General features: G+C 26.6%; 1 protein-coding gene across 2 annotated transcripts; it reads left to right on the top strand.

Moving 5' to 3' along the window:
* The first annotated feature begins 855 nt into the window (after window positions 1–855).
* Window positions 856–15,405, top strand: LOC126906769 (transient receptor potential protein). 2 transcript variants are annotated; one of them, XM_050687605.1, is made up of 16 exons: window positions 856–1,009; window positions 1,110–1,276; window positions 2,439–2,679; window positions 3,411–3,553; window positions 3,846–4,047; window positions 6,301–6,471; window positions 6,772–7,006; window positions 7,114–7,266; window positions 7,323–7,468; window positions 11,873–11,979; window positions 12,641–12,774; window positions 12,838–12,958; window positions 13,190–13,385; window positions 13,441–13,605; window positions 13,678–13,900; window positions 13,972–15,405. In XM_050687605.1, exons 2-16 carry the CDS (start codon window positions 1,119–1,121, stop codon window positions 15,033–15,035), a joined length of 3,459 nt encoding a protein of 1,152 aa, XP_050543562.1. In that variant the 5' UTR covers window positions 856–1,009; window positions 1,110–1,118; the 3' UTR covers window positions 15,036–15,405. The 2 variants fall into 2 exon arrangements, with proteins under 2 accessions (XP_050543562.1, XP_050543563.1); XM_050687606.1 differs by lacking the exons at window positions 856–1,009; window positions 1,110–1,276; window positions 2,439–2,679 and adding an exon at window positions 3,245–3,275.
* The last annotated feature ends 6,378 nt before the right edge of the window (window positions 15,406–21,783 follow it).

Below are 21,783 nucleotides of genomic sequence, written 5' to 3' on the forward strand. Positions count from 1 at the left end.
GAAGTGATTCATAATAAACCGATCACTGTGTATTGTAATAAATTTACAAGCAATTTTTAGAAGTGAATATAATATAAAAGTGGTCCTCTCTAGGCCTACATCTTGTAATCACTATTTCTATAAAACCTTTGTCTATTTGACTTATGGATTGTACTCTTTGATAACTATTAAGACTACCAATTTGCGTGCATGTTATATTGCTGTCGTTTATCGCATCCCTGGACAATTAAGTGGATATTAACTTGGCATCCTTTTTGTCTAACTAAACTTTGAATATTAATGGACTTTGATACTCTCTAATTAGATAATAGCATGTTAACGAACCGCATGGGCGATTATAATACCACAACCCTTACATCACTCAGGAAAGTACGATATAAAATAGAAGTTTTTTTGTTATTTTACTTCAAGTCAAACCTACATATAGCCTTTATTGTTCTTTTATACGTGTCTTATGTTCAAATCTGGTGATATTAACGCGACGTGACAAAAGCCAAGGTGTGACCATATAGTAGTCGTACGTGTACAGACTATTTTCACAGCCGAATTGTATTAACTAACATTGTTAATCACAGTAAATATTATATATGGATTTCTCCATTTTTTTTGTCAACATTGTCCAGTGGAAACTAGACATTTTTTGCGGTGGAAAACAACTAACAGTAATGCTATTTAATTTCTAGGAAATCTATTATTATTTTTGCTCTGTTATTTTGTGTCACCCACGTGACACTAAATTCCAAAACGGATTTCTTTTTACAATCCGCTAGACCTACTAGATTAGCGTTGTACAACTAAATTAATACTACTAAAGTGAGTGATTGGCTCATATGTCAACAAGGTTCTAGCTAATCCAAAACGCGGGTCAACACACGTAGCTGCAAAAGTGCAGACATAAACTATAAGGTTTCCCGAACTGAACTACTTTTGATGAAACAGTTCACTTTAGGTAATCGACATCGTCGTGGTCCCAAAGGGAATACACTTGACAACCCCCAAACGCGTTTGCGTGAGTAAAAACTAAAAAATCTAGGCCGCAGCTAACTGCTGCTTTTTGTTTTTTAAGGTCAGAATGAATATTGCACAATGTTGTTTCGTCCTGTTTACAGGTTAATACAATGACGAAGTCACAATCAAAAGAGGATCTAATAGGTTCCAAAGATCAACTGAGAGGAGATAGAAAATCCTTTGTCTTACCTCCAGACTATGTACTGTCCCCTACAGAAAAGAAATTTTTACTTGTAGTCGAAAGAGGAGATTGTGCTTCTGTAAAGCGGTATGTAAATATTTAAACGTTTTATTTTAACAAAAATTAGTATAGTTTATTTGTTTTTACCAAAAGGATTACAATAGCTGTATTACATTTGTATACCAACTACTGTATTATGTTAAATGAAATGTAAAAATATTACTGAATAGTTGTGTAATTTAGTATAGGGTATAGGATGTTAACTTAATTTTTTAAATGCCAATATACATATTTCACTGGTTGAAAATTATGTTAGAAAATTATTCAACTATGAAAATGACTGAAGGAAATAAACTACTACTATTATGTTGGACTTATGAACAATTTATACCAGGGTGAGAGAAAAAACATGGTATAATGATTTTATATAATACAAATGACATAACCTGTACCTCACCTTCAGTCAATATTTTTAAGTGTTAATAATTCCCAAGATAATTCATTAAAAACTGTTATCAAACAATTGTTTTATAATATTTCAGCTAGCAATATTTATATTGGCATTTAAAAATATAAGGGATACGTATGGCTCTGAAAAATATCAAATCTCTTATAAATCAAGAAATCATCAAAATTATTATTATTTAGTTGTCAATGATCACTTTGTATTTAGTTTTCTCTCTAGTATCAAAAGATATTGCAGAAAAATAATTATTAGAATTTATTATTTTAAATGTTACATTTTTAAACGTTAAAAAAGTCTAATTTTTGTAATATATTCTAACATTTTTGTTTAAAATAGTCTAATTTTTGTAATATAAGCGAAATATTTTGATAATAAGAACGAGTGTTTATACAGAAAATATATTAAATTATAATGATTTAATTTTATAACTATTATCACGTTAAAATTAAACTTTTTTTCGTAAGTTTGTTTGATTTTTTCATTAATTTTGTTATGTTTAAGAGTTGAATGATAGATAACACATATAAATATGACTAGAAAAAAACTTCATGTAAACCAAGTTATCTAGACATAGCTTTATTATTGAAATTAATATAAAATAATATATTAATACTTTTACGCATTATATAAATAAAAAATGATCAATTTAATAGATTATTTAAAATAATTTTTAGTTATTGTAAAATTCATTTTAACTATCGAGCAATTAATAAAAGTTGTGGTTCATATTCAGTGACTTGCTTCATTAATTCTAAACTCTTTTATGTGAAATTTGACTTTTAGCTTACTAGATGAGCATAAAGGACAACCTGATGTGTTGAATATCAATTGCACTGATCCATTAAACAGAACCGCTCTGATAGCGGCTATTGAAAATGAAAATATGGATTTAATTCAGTTATTGCTCAAAGCTGGTATTAAGGTTAAAGATGCACTGTTACATGCTATTAAAGAAGAATATGTGGAAGCTGTGGAATTATTATTAGAATGGGAAGAAAAAATACACGTTGAAGGGCAACCTTATGTGAGTACTTTATGTTATTTTTATCGTGTATTATATAAAATTTAGAGCATTGGTGACATAGCTAAACATTTTGAATCATAATATATTTTACAAAACTGATAACAATGTCTTCTTCGTCTTTTAAGGACAGGAAGTTGCTACTTTATTGTTTTTTTTTTGAATAAGCCACAACGATACGTAAAATTTATTTAGAATATTTACAAATTTATCAATGGCTTTAAATTTTTGCTGATGTTTCGAACTCATTGCAGAGTTCATTTCAAAATTATCGATACAGGTCAGGGGTTGTAACTATATTGTCTACTATATTCGACATTTATAAAGATTACGAGAGCAGAAAAGAAAGTGTAAAATGTTAAGAATGATGAAAACCTCAACATAAATAAAATTCAGTTAAAAATAACATCAATAACTAGCAGACAGTTGTTATCGACAAAATAACAACAACAATAAATAATCAATATTGATAATATCGGCTGTTATCTGATTACCGATATGAAAACTAACAAAAATCAAAATAGACACCGACAGAATAGTTACAAATATCAGACCTGTAATTATGGCACTAAAATTTAACTCAGAAATGTGTTCAAAACGTAAGTTAAATTTGAAGACATGGATACATCTGTAGATAATATAACAATTAAAAAAAGCATTAATACATTCACACATAAAATTTACTGGAAATTGATTAATTATTTTGATGAGATATTCATGGTTTATGGTTATAGTCTTGGGAAGCAGTTGAACAATCAGGTTCTACGTTTACTCCTGATATTACGCCTCTCACACTGGCTGCTCATATGAACAATTATGAAATATTAAAAATATTATTAGACCGAGGTGCTACTTTACCAATGCCCCATGACGTAAGGTTAGTTGAATAATATTAAACTGTAAGAAATTAATTTTTTTTTATCACGTCAGATTAGCAAATTAATATCAAGGTATAATTTACCTTTTAAAATTAAAAGATGAGCCTAACTAATTTGTAAAATAATATATTCCACAAGTGTTTAAACTCAAAGGGATCCTTAATTGATACCCGACGACGCTATCCCTTTTAGTAATCTTTATTGATCTAGACCTATTAAGAACAAATTTAAGTATTTTTAACTATGTATAATAAAAAATGTATTGTATATTTATTGATTAAAAAATTTCAGGTGTGGTTGTGACGAATGCATTACTTCTAGTACACAAGATTCTTTGCGACATTCACATTCAAGAATAAATGCCTACAAAGCACTAACATCTCCTTCACTTATAGCTCTATCGTCGAGAGATCCACTTCTTACTGCATTTGAATTAAGTTGGGAACTCCGGAGGCTAAGCACAATGGAATCAGAATTTAGAAATGAGTATAACGTAAAAATTTCAAATATTATAATTTTAATTCTGAGGCAAAGAAAATTTATTAATTTCTATGATTTTTTCAAAATATATCTTATATGGGTCTGTGCTTTTAAGAAAAGGATAGAATTAATCACGTTTTTTCATTATATTTTTTTTTATTATACTTCTTGTTTTTTCCATAAAAATTGTCAATGAGTACTATTATTGAAATTATTATCACATAATTCTTAATAATAAATATATTTTCTCAAGTTAGCGTCATAAATAATTTTAAGTTTACAATATTATGATTAAAATAAAAAATTATTGATTTTAAATATAAGTGTAAGCACTTATTTTGTCTTATTTTTTTTTCATAGTTATTATGTTTAGATGAATTCGTCGTTATGATTACGATGCATTTATTCCTTAAAAATATAAATATGTAAAAATAGGGCAATTTGACTTTTTACCATTAAATTTATTTGATATAATTTATTTTAAAGATTTTTAGTAAGAAATGACAAAAATTAAAATATTACCAGTATGTAACATAGTAAGATTATATTCTTCTCTGTGCATCTTTATTTAACATAAACTAAATATTAATATTTTCAAATATTACAATTTTCAAAGAGGTATAGAAATACAGTTTTTTTCTATCATAATATATAGTTAGAAATAGGGATTTCTATTTAAGAAAATTAAATATAGGTTTTTTAAAGTCTAAGGGGATGAAAAAAAAATATTTTATAAATATTTTATAGTATTTTGAACAAAATAAATAACCTCTTTTCAAAGTTTTTTTCAGAAAATTTCTTACCAAAATTTGATTAATCTATTTAATAGAATAATAATAAAAAAACTTTGGTATCAATATTTATCTTTAAATTTAATCCTTAAGATCTTAAAAACTTCAGAAAATATTTTAATAAATAATAATAATTATTTTTTATTTTTATATACTCGAACTCGTTGCAGAGGTCATCGTCAGTTGAACTGTTATATAACTGTTGTATTGTTACTATAACAATAAATAATCTATATTGATGTTATCGGCTATCAACCGATTATCAATTAAAAAACAAACAAAAAACAATCTAGGCTGACGGTATAGTTACAACCTCGAACCTGTAACTAAAACGCTTCGAAGATGTATTCCGCAACGAGTTCTAAATAAATCAACAATCCATGAAAGTTATATCCCATTTATAATAAAAAAGTCCTAGTAAATTTAATGTATAATAAACTAGTTAAAACAAGTGAAAAATAATAAGAAAATCAAAAGCTATTAAAATTGTTAGTTCTTTTTCACTCAGAATATCTGAAATACAGTTTTTATAATAATGTTTTGGTATAATTTGTTAATTAAATAAACGAAATAAAATATAATATCAATCATGCTATAGACTATTAATGATATTAAGTATATAATATATACCATAATATTATAGTATACATTATATATAAATTTTAAAAATAAATTAAATTTTGTGTATTATAAACTATACAATTACTAGCTAAATAAATACAATATTAAAAATAAAATGATAGCTAATAAATTATTTTAAGCTTCATCTCTTATGACTTATAGGAATGCCAGCTTTATTTGATTAAATTAGGAACATATATATTTAACTAGCTTATAAAATAGGAAATATTCTAATTAAGGAAATTACGAGTCAATGACAACTTTTTAAACAGTACTTAGATAGTTACAATTTTTATAAAATGACAAATAGGGATAGCGCGTGAAAATGACTATTTCTATTATTTCTTGAATGCTCTTCCACCCGTTTAGGTTTAAAACTGTTCATAACTTCCGATTAATCGTCCAAAATTTGTTATAGATTCATAAATTTATTATTATATCATTTACGATTCAATAAGCTAGTAAAATATGTATGTTGCCTTAAAAAAAAAAAGTTGACATCTTTATTATAAGTATTAAGGGATGTTTCTAAAAACGCTTTATAGCTGATAAATGAAGAAGTATAGGTAACTAAAAAAGATAAAAATAAACGGTTCACCTGTATAAATTCAATAAATATTATAATATATAAAAAATTTTTATTGGTAAACATAATACCTGGAGTTATGAAATTTTTATTCGTTTAGTTGTCACAAGAATATTTAAACTCTGCATTTTTATTCAAAACAAATTTATACATTAAAATTATGTTATGTTAATTTACATCCTAAAGTTTCTTAGTTAATTTTTTTTACATGTAATAACACGATGATTTTGTAAATAAATATAGTTGTACTTAATTATAATTTTTTTAGGAAATGAGAAATACTGTTCAAACATTTGCTACATCTCTCTTAGACCATGTAAGAACATCGTACGAACTAGAGATAATGCTAAATCATAACCCTAAAGGCGATCCTTGGGAGCCAGGTGAAAGATTAACATTAGAACGTCTAAAATTAGCTATAAAATATAAACAAAAAGCGGTAAAAAGTTTTATTTATATAGTAATATAATAGCCAGAGTTGGTTCGAAATTTTAAACTAAAATAATATGAAGTTTTAAAATTATTATAAATCAAAATGATTCATATTTAATTTTTATCGTCACTTCAGGAAATTAGTTTAAATTAATTTTAAGTGAAATTTTAATTTAAGTTTTCGAATTTTTTTTAAGTATTTTTTAAAATTATTTTCCCAAATAACACTTTTGTTTCGTATCAGCTTTTGTACCAATAAAATTTAGCGAAAATTTCGAGTATTTATTAATTTAATTTATAACTGTAGTTTGTAGCACATCCAAATGTTCAACAGTTATTGGCTGCTATATGGTATGATGGACTTCCGGGATTTCGGCGAAAAAATATGGTAGGACAAATGATTGAAGTTGGGAAATTAGGCGCAATGTTCGCTATGTATGGTACAATGTACATGCTAAATCCAGATTCTAAAATGGGAGTATTAATGAAAAAACCATTCATTAAATTCGTTTGTCACTCATCTTCTTATGCATTTTTCTTAAGTAAGTCACATAGTTCTATATTATTATTATTGTTGTGATGCGAATAGAATAAAAATAATATTACTAATTTCTTAGAAATTTAATATTTAAACAAATTTATCTTTTAGCTTTATTGGCATTAGCATCTCAAAGAGCAGAATTTCTGGCATTAGAATGGATTGATACCGAATGGACAAGATCAATTTTAGAAGAAATGACTCGAAAAGAGAGAGGATCCATTCCGGGTCCAATAGAATCTGGAATCATATTATATATTATCAGTTCGTTTCTTATAAGTTTTATAAATTATATAATTTATTAAAAATAAAACTCATAGGTTTAATATGGAGGGAAGCTCATTCATTATATTCAGAAGGTTTAACAGAGTACATAAGTGATTTATGGAATATCGTTGATTTCATAACGAATGTATTTTATGTGCTGTGGATAAGTCTGAGGTTTTCTTCTTGGTTTATAGTGCAAGTTAGTAATTATTTTTAGAAATTTAATTATTATTAAGTCCAAAATTTGGAATTAAATACTAATTACGATATAATTATGTTAAACTTATTGTTGTTTTGTACGCTAATTTTATTTCATTTATTGATCAAAATTTGACCTACTTTTCTTACACATTAAAAAATGATCACATATGATCTTTTTTTTATTAAATCATATTCTAACATGATTCTATATAAAGATAGAAAGATAATTCTCTACAATTTTATCAATAAAGAATTGTATAAGTTTTTTTTTTTTAATGAAATAGTAATTTTAAACTTAACAAAAATATTCAATTTTACGTGATTACATAATGGTAAAATACTAAAATATTTTTGCAATAAAAAAATTTAATTACGCAAAAAAAATCTAAATTTTATTTTTTTTTTATATGTTTTCACTCTAAACAAGATTTTATCGATTTTTTTTTAAATTTTTGAGTGTAATTTCATTAAATAAATGTGATAGATATTATTGTTAGTTCTTATTGAGTTATCAATTGAAAATATTAGTTCAGTAGAAATTGAGTATTAATTACAATAAACTCAACAAATAAATTATAAATGCACATCATGGTAAAATTAATATCTTTTTAGCTTGCATACAAGCTAAAATATTAAAAATTACCTATGATTTTCAAAGTATTGCACTACCGCTACTGCTACACTTAAATAAAAACATTTAGTACATTAATCACTAAATTATTTCTATACTTTTTGCGCTATATTTACAAAAAAATTTCTCTTCAAAAATGAATTCGATTAGTTTAATAATTATTACTACAAGATAATGGAGTAGCTAAGGGTAGGCTAAGAGTTAGTGTAATTCTGCCCTACCTTCCTAAAAAATTTATAATGTTGTCACTACTACTGGGATGGGTGTAACTAAAAATTTGAATCTCAATATATTTTGACTTATAGACTGATCGTTGAGGGAGTACACCCTCATTCATGAATAGTTTATAATTTTAGTCATCAATATATCGATAAAGATGATATGCCTCACCGTGATATTTTATCATTAATATTTTTTGATCCAGTGAATATTTTGTTTTACTTTTTTATAGTTTTAAGTTTCTTACTACATTAATAGTATATTTTTTTTATTTTTTTTTGTCTTTAATAAGATAAACAATAGAAGTTTTTTATTTTTTATTATTAGAGCAATTTATTTATCTCTGCTAAATTATATTAAATGATAAACAATTAATATTTTTTGGGATTTCTCTTTTAAGTAGGCCATATAAAATTTGTATCAAATGTCTTCCCATAAACGTGGCACTGATAGAAAACAAAAAGTCGTAAACTAGATGACTGTTCATGTGAGTTTTGATGTCATCAAATGATTAATTTATTAACTAAATAAACTTATTTTATGAGAACTTTTAAAATAAAAACACACTTTTAAAACTATTGCATATCTCGAAACTACAAACAGTTAGCTTTCAGAAAATTGTTTAGGTGAATAATTTTTAATATCCATCTAAAATCATAAACTCGCAGTAGATCCTTTAATCATCTTAATGAATCTCAAACAGTAAACATCCTTTGGTGAATAAATGTAATATACTGGTACCTAATATTTGCTACATGATGTCGACTTAAAATATTAATATTTAATCATTTATAATTAATTATTTTATTCTATTTTTTTAGTTGAAATAATTATTATTTTAACTTTTTGTGTGATACCTTACGGTAATAATATCCGGTACGACATTTTAATTTAAAAGATTTATAATTAAGGTATGTAAAAGCAAATTACATTATTTTACAAACACATGGACTTGTGGCGGTCGAATGGGCAAGGTGGGAGTTGATACCTCATAACGAGTTCAATCATACGTTTCAGATACAATTTTAAAAGGGTAGTACATTTTTATTCACAAGTATAACTTCTTCCTAATAACGTAAAATGCTACTAATGCTACTTCAAAATTTTTGATAACAAATATTTTATTTACCAGATACCCAATTTTTTTGAAAGTCGTAAGCTATGCTCGTTTTATTTGTAAATAGATTTGTGTCTGCCATGTAGTTTATAAAATTCGTTTTAATTATTGTTACAATTAAATAATACTTATTTAATTTATTTTCGAAACGTATTTTACATTTAACTTTACTTTAATCTATGAATGTCCATAATTACAAGGAAGTTTACACTTTAACAGTAATTTACCTGCTTATGAGATTATTGTAAAAGAAAAACATATTAAAGATACTAGTAAAACGTTATCAAACAAAATTGTTAACTCTAAAACCCAAAAAACTAAAACTATAAAAAACCAATGATAAAAACTATGAAAAAACATTATCAAAAATTAAAACAAAATTTAATATACAAATAATTTAAAAAAAATGTGATTAATTTTTTTTTATGCATAATATAATTGTATAAAAAATCAATTAAGTGGTTGCACGGTTATTAAGCAGTGCATTTTTAGTTTTATCATAGCCATTTTTTATCCATTATTAGATTGATTATTATATAATTAAAAAGAGTGAAAAGATTGGTTGTTTTTTAGTTTTTTTATTATTTACTATGTCTAATGTTAAAAATGCTGGGCGAGTTAAAATTCGTTTTTAACTTATTAAAACTAAGTTAAATTAAAATAAAGTTGACGAATTAATAGTTAAAGTTAATCCATGTGTATAATAAATAAATAAAGTCAAAATTTAAGTTATGTCTAATTGATATTTAGCGAAAGAGAAATTTATAAAAGTTTTTTATGTGTAAACGTAAAATCTAATTATCTCCATTAAGCTAAAAAATATAATTTAACTTACCAACTCGTTTATGTCCAGCCTTTTATGTTTGTCTTTCTAAAACTTATGAAGTTCCGAGAAGTTACATCATTAAATGTAGATAGTTAAACTATTTAGTTAGAAATTATCTATACCTAATAGTAATCTGAAAAGTAATTATAATCATTTTTTGATAATAACAATATTTAATTTTCAGTTAAAAAAAAAAAACAAAAAAAATTCCAATCTTTTCCATCACAGTTTTATATATTAACAAAAAGTAGCATAATTTGATAAACATAACAAATAAAATAATATATAAGGGTATAATATTTTAATACATTGAGTGGTATTGATCAATCATTATTTCATTAATCAAAAGTTATTAATGAAGTCATAACCTGGACGGACATTCTGTATATTATAATTAAAAGAAAAAGCAAAAACCACATAAAAGAAGTTATTCTTAATTTTAGACGTTAAAATATAAATATTATGAATTCTAACAAATATTATTATTTAGTTATACGATCTTGGTAATAAATGTTATATTTATTTTTTTCGGATTTGTTTTTAAACTATTTATTAAAAAAATAAGCAAAATAGTTTTTTTGAATAAGTGTGACAATTTTTATGTATAAACTATTTTAAATATGGATGATATTAAGCCTTGTTATACCAATCATTCTAGTTATGCGGCGCTCTCAAGTATACGACAAACACTGTGATTACAATATGACAGGCACTGAAATATTCACAACTAGATAACGCTACATAACCTAACACCACATTTCTTAAATTTATTTGTATGTTATCAACGATATTTGACTTTTTTTTTAAATATATCTAACGTTTTCAAAAATTATTTAGACTGTTGAAGTAACAAATATAACATTAATAAACTATACCCAAAGTGTAGAAGTAGCATAATATAGAAGACATCTGACTAAAAGGGCTTAAAATTATGGTCGAAATTTCTATAGTTTATAATAGTGAAATTATAATTTATTATATAAGCATTATTTTTGTTTCAAAAAATTTACTTTTTCCAATAGTAATGTACGTTTAAAAAAATTTTATATTATACAAACTTTAAACTTTATATTTAGTGTAAGTTTCGATTTGTAAGATATTCAGAAAAATTTTAAAAATTGAAGTTGATTGGATTTTCATAAAAATTATACCAATGGAAAACATTGTAACTTATAAATTTCGTTAGTACAATAGTGCAACAAAAAAATAATTGGGGGATGGGTACAACCCTCTAACCCTTCTCTCTAGTGCACCAATGGATCAGTATATTTTTAAAATACTCATAGAAAAATGTAAAAACATGATGAATTTTTACAGAAATTTCGTCATTTTTGACTAATAAAAAATATTGAGGCGGCGATAGTCATATAATCTTTTATTATTGTCAATAACTCTTTTATAATTGAAAATTAAATAAAAAGGAGGTAATGATTATCTAAACTATATTAAGACGATTTTAAGTAATTCATATTTTACAAAAATTTCTATTTAATAATAACACTAATGTTATATAATAATGAATATTTGATCAAGTTAATAAAATTAGTTAAATTTGATCGATATTTGCTAATTTTTATATAACTACTACATTGACATTAATTTCTTTTAGCGAGAGTTTAGACAAGGTTTTGATCCATGGTTACCTCGAGAAGAATGGGACACATTTGATCCTCATTTAGTATCTGAAGGAGCATTTGCTGCAGCTATGATATTTAGGTTAGTTTTATGAAAAAATTCTATTTATTTTTCAAGTTTTAGTGATTTACAGAAGTAAACGTACTTACACTACTTTTATATTTCTTTCGTAATATGTATGGAAATATTTTCCATAACGTATCTTAGTCTATAAAATTAAAAAATTTAAATTATTAAATTAAACAGAATATATCATATGATCACTTAACAATTAATTGCATTTAACTAATAAATTTATAAGCAACCGACTAAAAAATATAGAAATAGAAGATTTTGTTGATCTGTAATACTTACTTCAGGTTCATTTTTTAGATTTGTATAACACATAGCAGGAGTTAATTTTGACACTACATTATTTTATCACGAGCGTGAGACTTAGACCCTAATGCTTTTGTCTTAATGATGGCCCTTATTTTACCTTATTAAAAAAATGGTCAATCAACGTTAGTACTAAAAATCAATCTTACTACTGTTCTGATAAAATTAATTTTCATTATTTTATTTTATTTAAGATATTAAATCTAAACAAAGTTTTTAATGAACACTCATAATGAAAATTTTCAATAATATTTATTGATTTATTCTGAATAATTTTGTGTCGCAAGTTTTTTTTTTTTGAAGTTATAAGTTATAAGGTTAATAATTTAGTATAAATCTTGTAAAAGTTTTACATTTTTTTCAGCTTTTTAAAACTTGTACATATATTCAGTGTTAATCCACACTTGGGTCCACTTCAAATATCACTAGGTCGAATGATTATTGATATAATAAAATTCTTCTTCATTTACACACTTGTGTTGTTTGCATTTGGATGTGGTAGGATTAAAATCGTACCATCAAAAACAATTTTATTTGCAAATAAATTGATTTTATGCATAGGTCTTAATCAATTATTGTGGTATTATGCTGATTTGGAATCAAAAAAGTGTTACCATGGAAGCGATTTGCCGGACTTTGATAAAGAAGATAAAGCATGTACAACGTGGCGACGATTTGCTAAGTTTGTATTCATTATTTTATAAGTTTAATTGTTCGAATTCATATAAAAATTTAAAATAAAGTATAAATTTAATTGTCTTGTAATAAGTTAAAATTAATTGAAAAAAATTAACAGACAGAAAAGGAGTAAAAAAAAAATCTGTTTAAACAGCTTAAAATATTACTTTTAAATAAGTTTCTGGAATTTTGACAGTATAAAATAAAATTTTTTTTTTAATTCATACTTTTTCAGTATATTTGAAACGTCACAATCTCTTTTTTGGGCCGGATTTGGTTTGGTAGATTTAATGGCCTTTGATTTGACTGGTATCAAAAGTTTTACACGATTTTGGGGTTTACTATTGTTTGGTTCATATTCAGTGATCAACATTATCGTTTTGCTAAATATGCTCATTGCCATGATGTCCAATTCTTACCAAATTATTTCGGTATATTTTTAATATCTGATTAAGAACAGTTGCATAATTGTTCTTTTTTTTAAAGGAACGATCTGATATGGAATGGAAATTTGCTCGTAGTGCATTATGGATATCATATTTTGAAGACGGCGATACTGTACCAGCTCCATTTAATCTTTTTCCATCCTTGAAAAACATAAAACGCATGTTTGGTATTGAAACAAGCAAGAGGTCTACCGGATCTATGATTGTAATAAATTTAATTCACAGTAAAATTGTTGTGAACAAATATACTATTAACTATTAATTATTTTTATCTTAGTTTAAATCTCGTGAAAAAGCTTTAGCTCGTCACGATATAGTTATGAGATTGTTAGTAAGAAGATATGTAACTGCAGAACAGCGTAAGAGTGAAGAATTTGGTATTACTGAAGATGATGTAACAGAGATAAGGCAAGACATTTCATCTATGAAATTTGAAATGATTGATATTTTTAAACGAAATGGGTATAAAACTCCAAAAATGGATGGAGACTCAAATGTCGGTGAGTTGATATTTATATGCAACTTATTCTATTTATTTTGAAAAATTGATTTTAATTTTTAAATATTTTAGCTCAAGGGAAAAAAGGACGTGTTATGGAACGTCGTTTACTAAAAGATTTCCAGATTGGTTTAGTTGAGGGTCTCATACAAGAAGCAATCTCGTCCAATGATAAGGGACCAAAAGATGTGTTTAGTAAAATTGCCAAAGCTATTGGTCGTCGAACGAGTCAGGGTAGTAAAAAGAAAGATTGGAATGCTATGGTTAGGCAGAAGAGTATTGCTAGAGATCCAATAGGAAGTACTGCTGAAGGTATTGAAAGGAGACGCAGACAAAGTGTAAGGCGGTACATTTTGGACCACCAAAAAGACAGTTTGCTATCAATGGATCCAAATAAACTTATTGAGTATAATCCTTTGTTAGCTGAAATAACACCAGCAGCTAGAGTGGCATACGCCAAATTTAAAATTCCTAAAATTAAACAGGAATATGAAGAAAATACTACAGGTCCAGACGAGGTGTTTGAAAGTGGACCCTCGGTTGATTTAGTAGATGAAACAAAAAGAGACTCCATAGTAAGACCTCGACCAAAAGGATCTCGTAAAGATCCTGCACCTGGTGGATTACCCTTTCCATCTTCTAGTTTTGATAATACTGTTAAGCAAACATCATCAAAAACATCTCCCAAGTCGTCTACCATTGAACCAAAGTCTGAACAATCTACTCCATCACGTCAACAAAATTCTATAGAAACTAAAGAAATTTCTAAAATTATAACTAGTAGTATCATTTTAAAACCAGAAGAGCTTGGAAAATCTATTGTTTCTAAATCATCTGAAGAAACACCGCCACAAAGTGACGAAAAAAAAGATTCTAAAAAATTAAAATCTGAGACAAATGAGCTTGAGAAATCTGACCCTACAGACGAAACTAAATTTTTTACGTCTGGAACAAGTGACGTGTATAAAGTAAATGAATCTGAAAAAATTAATGATCAAAAAGAGAAGGAAGAAGATAACTCTAAAAAACCGGAAACGAGTCATTTAAAACCACCTTCTCCTAGACGTTCAGCTAGTCCAAAAAAAGCTGGTGGGAAATCTAAGGTAACAGGAGAAGTTTTAACTGGTTGGCTATAAAAAATTTAACTATTTTAAATATCATGTTATGAAATTTAATTTACATGCTATATGAAGAATTATAATCGTACATCAAAAAACATTTTTATCTATTAATTTATAATCAAAGTGCATATTATGTTCTTATTTTACAGCTTTCATATTTAATTACATATTTAAGTTCACTTTTTTATTTTTTAAATAATTAATAAATTATTATCAAGAGATAACTATTTATTAAACTAATTTTACATTTATATTAGATATCAGTAAATATTTTTAATTTATTGCTTTTTAAATTAATTTAGGAAATTACCATATAATTAGATAATCATTAAACTCGACACAACTTTTTTGAAAAAATAGTTGATTAAAATTACAGGATTGTAAGACTTGTTAGATCGATCTAAGGACCGATCTAAATAATGAAACCAGCATTTTTATTCATAACAGTTTATTACAGAAAAAACATGAATTCTTAAAAACGTTCTAACTACTACTCTTTTTTAAAACAATAACAGCCTATTACCAATGATAATATATAATGCTAAACAGTGTAGCCACCTTACAGCTCGGCCATCCTGACTTATCCCAGTCCCTGGGATAATACTTACAAAAATTCATATCCCTTAACAGTTATAAATTATACAAACAATATCTAAGTTAACATTTTCAATACATAGTTACATTTTTTTTTAAACAATAAAATAATAATTATAGTACAAAACTTATACAAAATAATATCCAAATTACATATAATAACATAATAATAAATAAACATTAATAATATAATTCAATACATAATACAATCAATATTTTATTTTAATAACTATCTATTATCCATTACAATCTCTTATCCAATACTTCATATTATCTGAACTAATAATACCCTCATATGGAATTTGAGTATGCTGAAATCCTTCAATATCCTTCACCACAAACCTATCATTTGGCAAAATTTCATTAATAACATATGGCCCTCTAAATTTTGGTATTATTTTTTTATTTGAACCTACACTAACATCAACATTTCTAATCATGACAAAATCTCCTTTTTTGTATTTAGTTGGTTTTTTATGTTTCTTATCAAAATATACTTTATTATACTTTTGATTCTCACTTATATGGTTATCTGCCTCTTCTCTCACCATTTCTAAATTTACCTCTTCTACATCACCTCCTAATAAATTTCTAAACACTGTATCCACAGTACCGCCTTGGTGTCTACCAAACAATAAAACAGAAGGAGCTTGGCCTGTTGATGAACACACCGTATTATTTAATGCATATTCCACCTCATCAACTACCTTATTCCATTTGTTTAAAGCTTCAGACTTTTTTGATAATATTGCCGTTATACAGCGATTCATCCTCTCTACCTGTCCATTTGCACGAGGTGTACCAGTAGCTATTAATGTTAGGTCAATGTGTAATTCAATGAGAAACTCTCTAAAAATATTACATTTAAATGCTGATCCTCTATCTGCAATGATTCTCCTTGGCTTACTATAACTTCTAAAATAACCATTCAAAAATTTTATTACTTCCGTTGCATTTGTTGTTTTACAGGGATATAATCTACTAAACTTAGTAAAAGCATCAACAACTACTAATAAATATTTGTTCTTCATACCTGTTTTCTCTAATGGACCATAATGATCCACATGAATTGTATCAAAAGGTACTGGAACTTTTGGTATCGGGTGCAATTCACCCTCTTTTTTACCATATGCTGGGGAAAAAGCAATGCACTTTAAACAATCATATATATAACTCTTCACCTTTTCCCTTAAATTTGGAAACCAAAACGTCCTTAAAATTACTTCACTTGTTTTTTCTACACCCATATGACCATAATCCTCATGTACTGATCTAATCACATTTATTTCCATACTTTTAGGAACATAAAATAATAAATTATCTTTACATTTTCTATAAATTAAACCATTCCTTAACTCAAAATATTTGTCCTCTGTCTCACCTAACTGTTCTCTTAACTCATTAATTTCCTTGTCTTTCATTTGACTAATTGATAAAGTCTGCTCAAACGTATTTTCATTTAATACTAATATATTTGTGCTTCGACTCAATGCATCAACATGTTTCATTTTATTACTTGACCTATGTTCAATATCAAAATCATAATTTTGAAATAACAATGCCCATCTGGAGATTCTTGGATTAAGATCTTTCTTTAACATGGTTAATTTGAAGCTCTCACAATCAGTAAACACTTTAAATTTAATTCCGTTCAGATAAACATGAAAGCGCTTTAAACCATATACTAGAGCTAGACACTCCAGTTCATAGCTATGATATCTACTCTCCACTTCCGTAGTACGCTTACTATAATAAAATACAGGATGCATTAACCCATCATTCTGTTTTTGCAATAAAATAACACCATAACCTAATGCACTCGCATCACAATGTACTTCTGTTTCTGCTTTGGGTGAATACAAAGCAAGTATTGGCAACTCTATTAATTTACTCTTCAACAATTCAAAAACTCTCAACTCTTCCTCACCAAATTTAAACTGAGTATTTTTCTTTAGTAAAGCATACAAAGGAGCAGATATTATAGAAAAATTCTCTATAAAACGCCTAAAGTAACTAACTAGTCCTAAAAAACTATGAACATGTCCTACATTTTTAGGCATTGGAAAATTAGTCACTGCACCAACATTATCTGGATCTGGTCTTACCCCTTTGCAATCAACTAAATATCCCAAATAAGTAATCTCTGGTTGCAAAAAAAAACATTTATCTTCTCTTAATTCTAATAAATTTCTATTACATGCCATAAACACTAACTTGATTATCTCTAAGTTTTCCTCTACTGAATTAGTTGCTATTAATAAATCATCTAAGTACACTAGCAACTTTCCTTGAACAATTAGTTCCCTAAATACTAAATTAATAAATCTCATAAAAGCTGAGGGGCTATTACAATAACCAAAAGGTAACCGAACATATTCATACTGACCCAAAAACGTTGAAAATGATAAATATTTAGATGACTGGTCTGCTACTTTAACATGAAAAAATGCATTTTTCAGATCTAACTTTGTGAAATACTTCTTACACCTCAGGTTCTCTAATAAGTCATCAATATGAGGTATAGGATAGTGCTCCTTCACCACTCTCTTATTTAACTCTCTCAAATCTGTACACATACGGTAAGAGTTATTTTTCTTTTTTACCAGAACTATGGGAGAACAAAATTCTGACCTACTTTCTCTAATTACCCCTTTATTCAACAGATCAAAAATTATATCTTTTACTGCAATTTTTTCTGAGTAGGATAATCTTCTAGGCGCATAATTAAATGGAGTTTGGTCTTTTAAGCTAATACTGACTTCATAATCTACTTCTGGTGCATTAGGCTTATTAGCCTCTAAATAATACTTTTTATACATACCTTCTAATCTATGTTTATCCAAAAAAGAAACATCACCAATATTCAATTCAATTCTTTTATTCTGTTCATATTCAATTAATAATAATTCTTGTGAAAACATACTATCACTAAAATCTTCATGATCTTTAATCATTATTTTCCCTGACACCCCAAATGAAACATCTAGCCCATTAATAAAGTCTCTACCTAACAGACATTCTGATACCATAGTTTTATCATCAACTACATAAAATATTTGGTTTTTGCTAATCTTACTCTCAGTTACTAACACATCAACTTTTGCTACTGACTGTATATCTAATAACGACCCATTTATCCCAGATATAGAAAAATTTTGATCAAAAGGCTCTTTATATTCATTTCCAACAAGGTATGATTTTATCAACGATATCGGACTACCGCTATCAATCAACGCGTTAACAAAAACATTATGGTCATTAAAAAAATTTAAACATAACCTTACATAGTAAGCTGGTTCTAAGAGCATAACTTCTTCTGTTACACCATTTTTTTTTTGTTCAAATTTTCTTGACATTTCCTCAACTAACTCCTTGTTCTTCTTTTCTGGACAGGCTGATCTTAAATGAGATGTTGATCCACAACTATAACAAGCGCCTTTCGGTCTTCTAGGCACAGTACAGCTAGATGCTATGTGAGTTTTTGATCCACAGTTAAAACATATGCGTTGAGGTACGCTTGACTTCATCGTACTTAAGTTGCTTTCACTTTCATTTTTAAGTTTACCAATACCTTTAGATATTGGACGTTCACTAACATTCCCAGCGACGGATTTAGGTTGAATTCGATGGTTCCTGCTTTCAACCATTCTTTCGAAATTCATAATGTCGACTAATAACTCATCTTCACTGTTGTGTGATCTACTAAGCAAGTAATGAAACAAGTTTTCAGACTGAGCTCCCAATCCGTCCAAAAATTGCTCTTTTGTATCTTCTATTGCTAAATTCATGTCTCTACACAAACGAATTTTTTCATGAAAGTAGTCTAATATATCTTCATTTTTATTTTGAACTCGGGCAGCCATCACTTTCCACCGACTTCCCATGTTCAACTTTCCCACAAATGTTGTTTCAAATTGTTTTTCAAAATCGGTCCACGAAACAAAATTTCTACCATAGTACCACTGCTTGGCAGGTCCACTTAGATTTACTCTTGCTGCTTCCAATTTAGCCATGTCGGACCAGCGATTCAACTTCGCTGTCCCACACAATGTTTTCAACCAGTCAGACGCTTCATATGGTTTACCTTTACCATTAAACACCGATAATGACTTAGTAAAGTCTTGTGAAAAATACACCTCCTCTTTCTGTGCATTATTCACCAACATACTCATTAACAATTTATTTTGCCGAAGCAATGTATTCATTATAGACTCATCTGAATTCATTCTTTTCTCCACAGTCTCTTGCCCATCACCCATGATAATTTTATTTATTTCATCCTTATCGTAATTGGTCTGTTGCAAATCTTCCACATGCTTACTGCCGTTCATTTTCTTTTTTCATCCGATTCAATCCACAAAATATAGATGTTATATTCTGAATCCCACTTCTGATGTAAGACTTGTTAGATCGATCTAAGGACCGATCTAAATAATGAAACCAGCATTTTTATTCATAACAGTTTATTACAGAAAAAACATGAATTCTTAAAAACGTTCTAACTACTACTCTTTTTTAAAACAATAACAGCCTATTACCAATGATAATATATAATGCTAAACAGTGTAGCCACCTTACAGGATTAAGCTTTTCATATTTTCTAGTTGAAATGTAATAAATTTTAGTATCAATTGTTAATTACAAGAAAACATTTACTCTAACTTGATTATTTTAAAAACAAAATATTAATTTCGTTTTATTTTGCATATAATTCAAAAATTATCATAGTGTATAATTGTAAATAATATAATTAAAATAAAAGAAAACGTTGTTTTATATTTTGTTTATTTTTAAAAGTTTAATTTTGATGTAGACATATTGAAAGGAAAATGTTTACAGGTAAGTTTAAAAATAAATTCTTGAACTTAGAGAGAACGTTCATGTTCCTTCAATCAATACAATATTTTTATTTTTTCTACGTTAAAACAATTAATAGGTAAATTTTGTGTATATAAAAATCAATTTAAAAAAATGAATTTATAAGTTAAAAAAATGTTGATGATGTTTATATTATCACTTCTTTATTTATGAATTACTTTTTTTTAATTAATGCATTTCATACATTTAATATATATATATACAGGGTGATTTTTTTATCATAACCCACTCAATTACTTACAGAATAATAATAATTAAAAAATTTTTTTTTATTACTATCTTTAGTCACACATTATTCTTGAATTATTAACTATGTAATACTTTTTAAGATCATCCCTTATGCCTGGTAAGGGTGTCAACTTTGTTTTTTTAAATGGTAACACATATTTTGAATTTAATAAAATGTTTGAGTTTTCAATTCAATAACAAATGTCATTTGAATTTTTAATATAACTTTATTCGTTTATTAGATATAAACATTTAAAGTTTCAATTTTTTGAGTTAATATACATGTATAATACACTAGGGATTAAAATTACAGGTAGCTAATTGGTTTTTTATGACATCGATATTAGCAGGTACAAAGCATTGTGATTATCAATGGTAGTAAGACACATTGTAGTGAGTTTATAAATACACCAACTGACAATACAGAATGTATATCTATTGATAGTCATAATTGATAATAAACAATCCGTGACTGTGATAGCAATATCATAAAAAACCAATTAGCTACCTGTATTTGTAATCCCTTGTGTATTATACCTATATATTAACTCAAAAAATTGAAACTTTAAATGTTTATATCTAATAAACGAATAAAGTTATATTAAAAATTCAAAGACATTTGTTATTAAATTAAAAACTCAAACATTTTATTAAATTAAAAATATGTGTTACCATTTAAAAAAACAAAGTTGACACGCTTACCAGGCATAAGGGATGAACTTAAAAAGTATTACATAGTTAATAATTCAAGAATAATGTGTAACTAAAGATAATAATAAAAAAAAAATTTTAAATTATTATTATTCTGTAAATAATTGAGTGGGTTATGATAAAAAAATCACCCTGTATATCCCACGTGAGTAGCTACTTTATCTAGAAATAAATATTATCCCCTTCACCTTGTACTTTATTTTGTTGTTGAAACACACGTGTTGTTTTGATGAATGTTGGTGGGTCTGGATCGTTGGGAAAGATTAAAAAGAATAAAGTGTTATCATCAAAATAGCAACTTATAATAATCGTTGTTTTTAGGATGTCATTAGTGTCGTAGTCACTATAATAT

This window comes from Daktulosphaira vitifoliae, unplaced genomic scaffold (assembly GCF_025091365.1).
Source record: "Daktulosphaira vitifoliae isolate Bord-2020 unplaced genomic scaffold, ASM2509136v1 Scaffold_5, whole genome shotgun sequence".
Classification (NCBI taxonomy): Eukaryota; Metazoa; Arthropoda; class Insecta; order Hemiptera; family Phylloxeridae; genus Daktulosphaira; species Daktulosphaira vitifoliae.

Bases quoted from the DNA above. Each gene is read 5' to 3' on its own strand.
- LOC126906769 (XM_050687605.1), top strand. From the start codon at position 1,119: ATGACGAAGTCACAATCAAAAGAGGATCTAATAGGTTCCAAAGATCAA. The intron at 1,277-2,438 runs GTATGTAAATAT...TTTGACTTTTAG, and splicing joins GATTGTGCTTCTGTAAAGCG to CTTACTAGATGAGCATAAAG. The intron at 3,554-3,845 runs GTTAGTTGAATA...AAAAAATTTCAG, and splicing joins CCAATGCCCCATGACGTAAG to GTGTGGTTGTGACGAATGCA.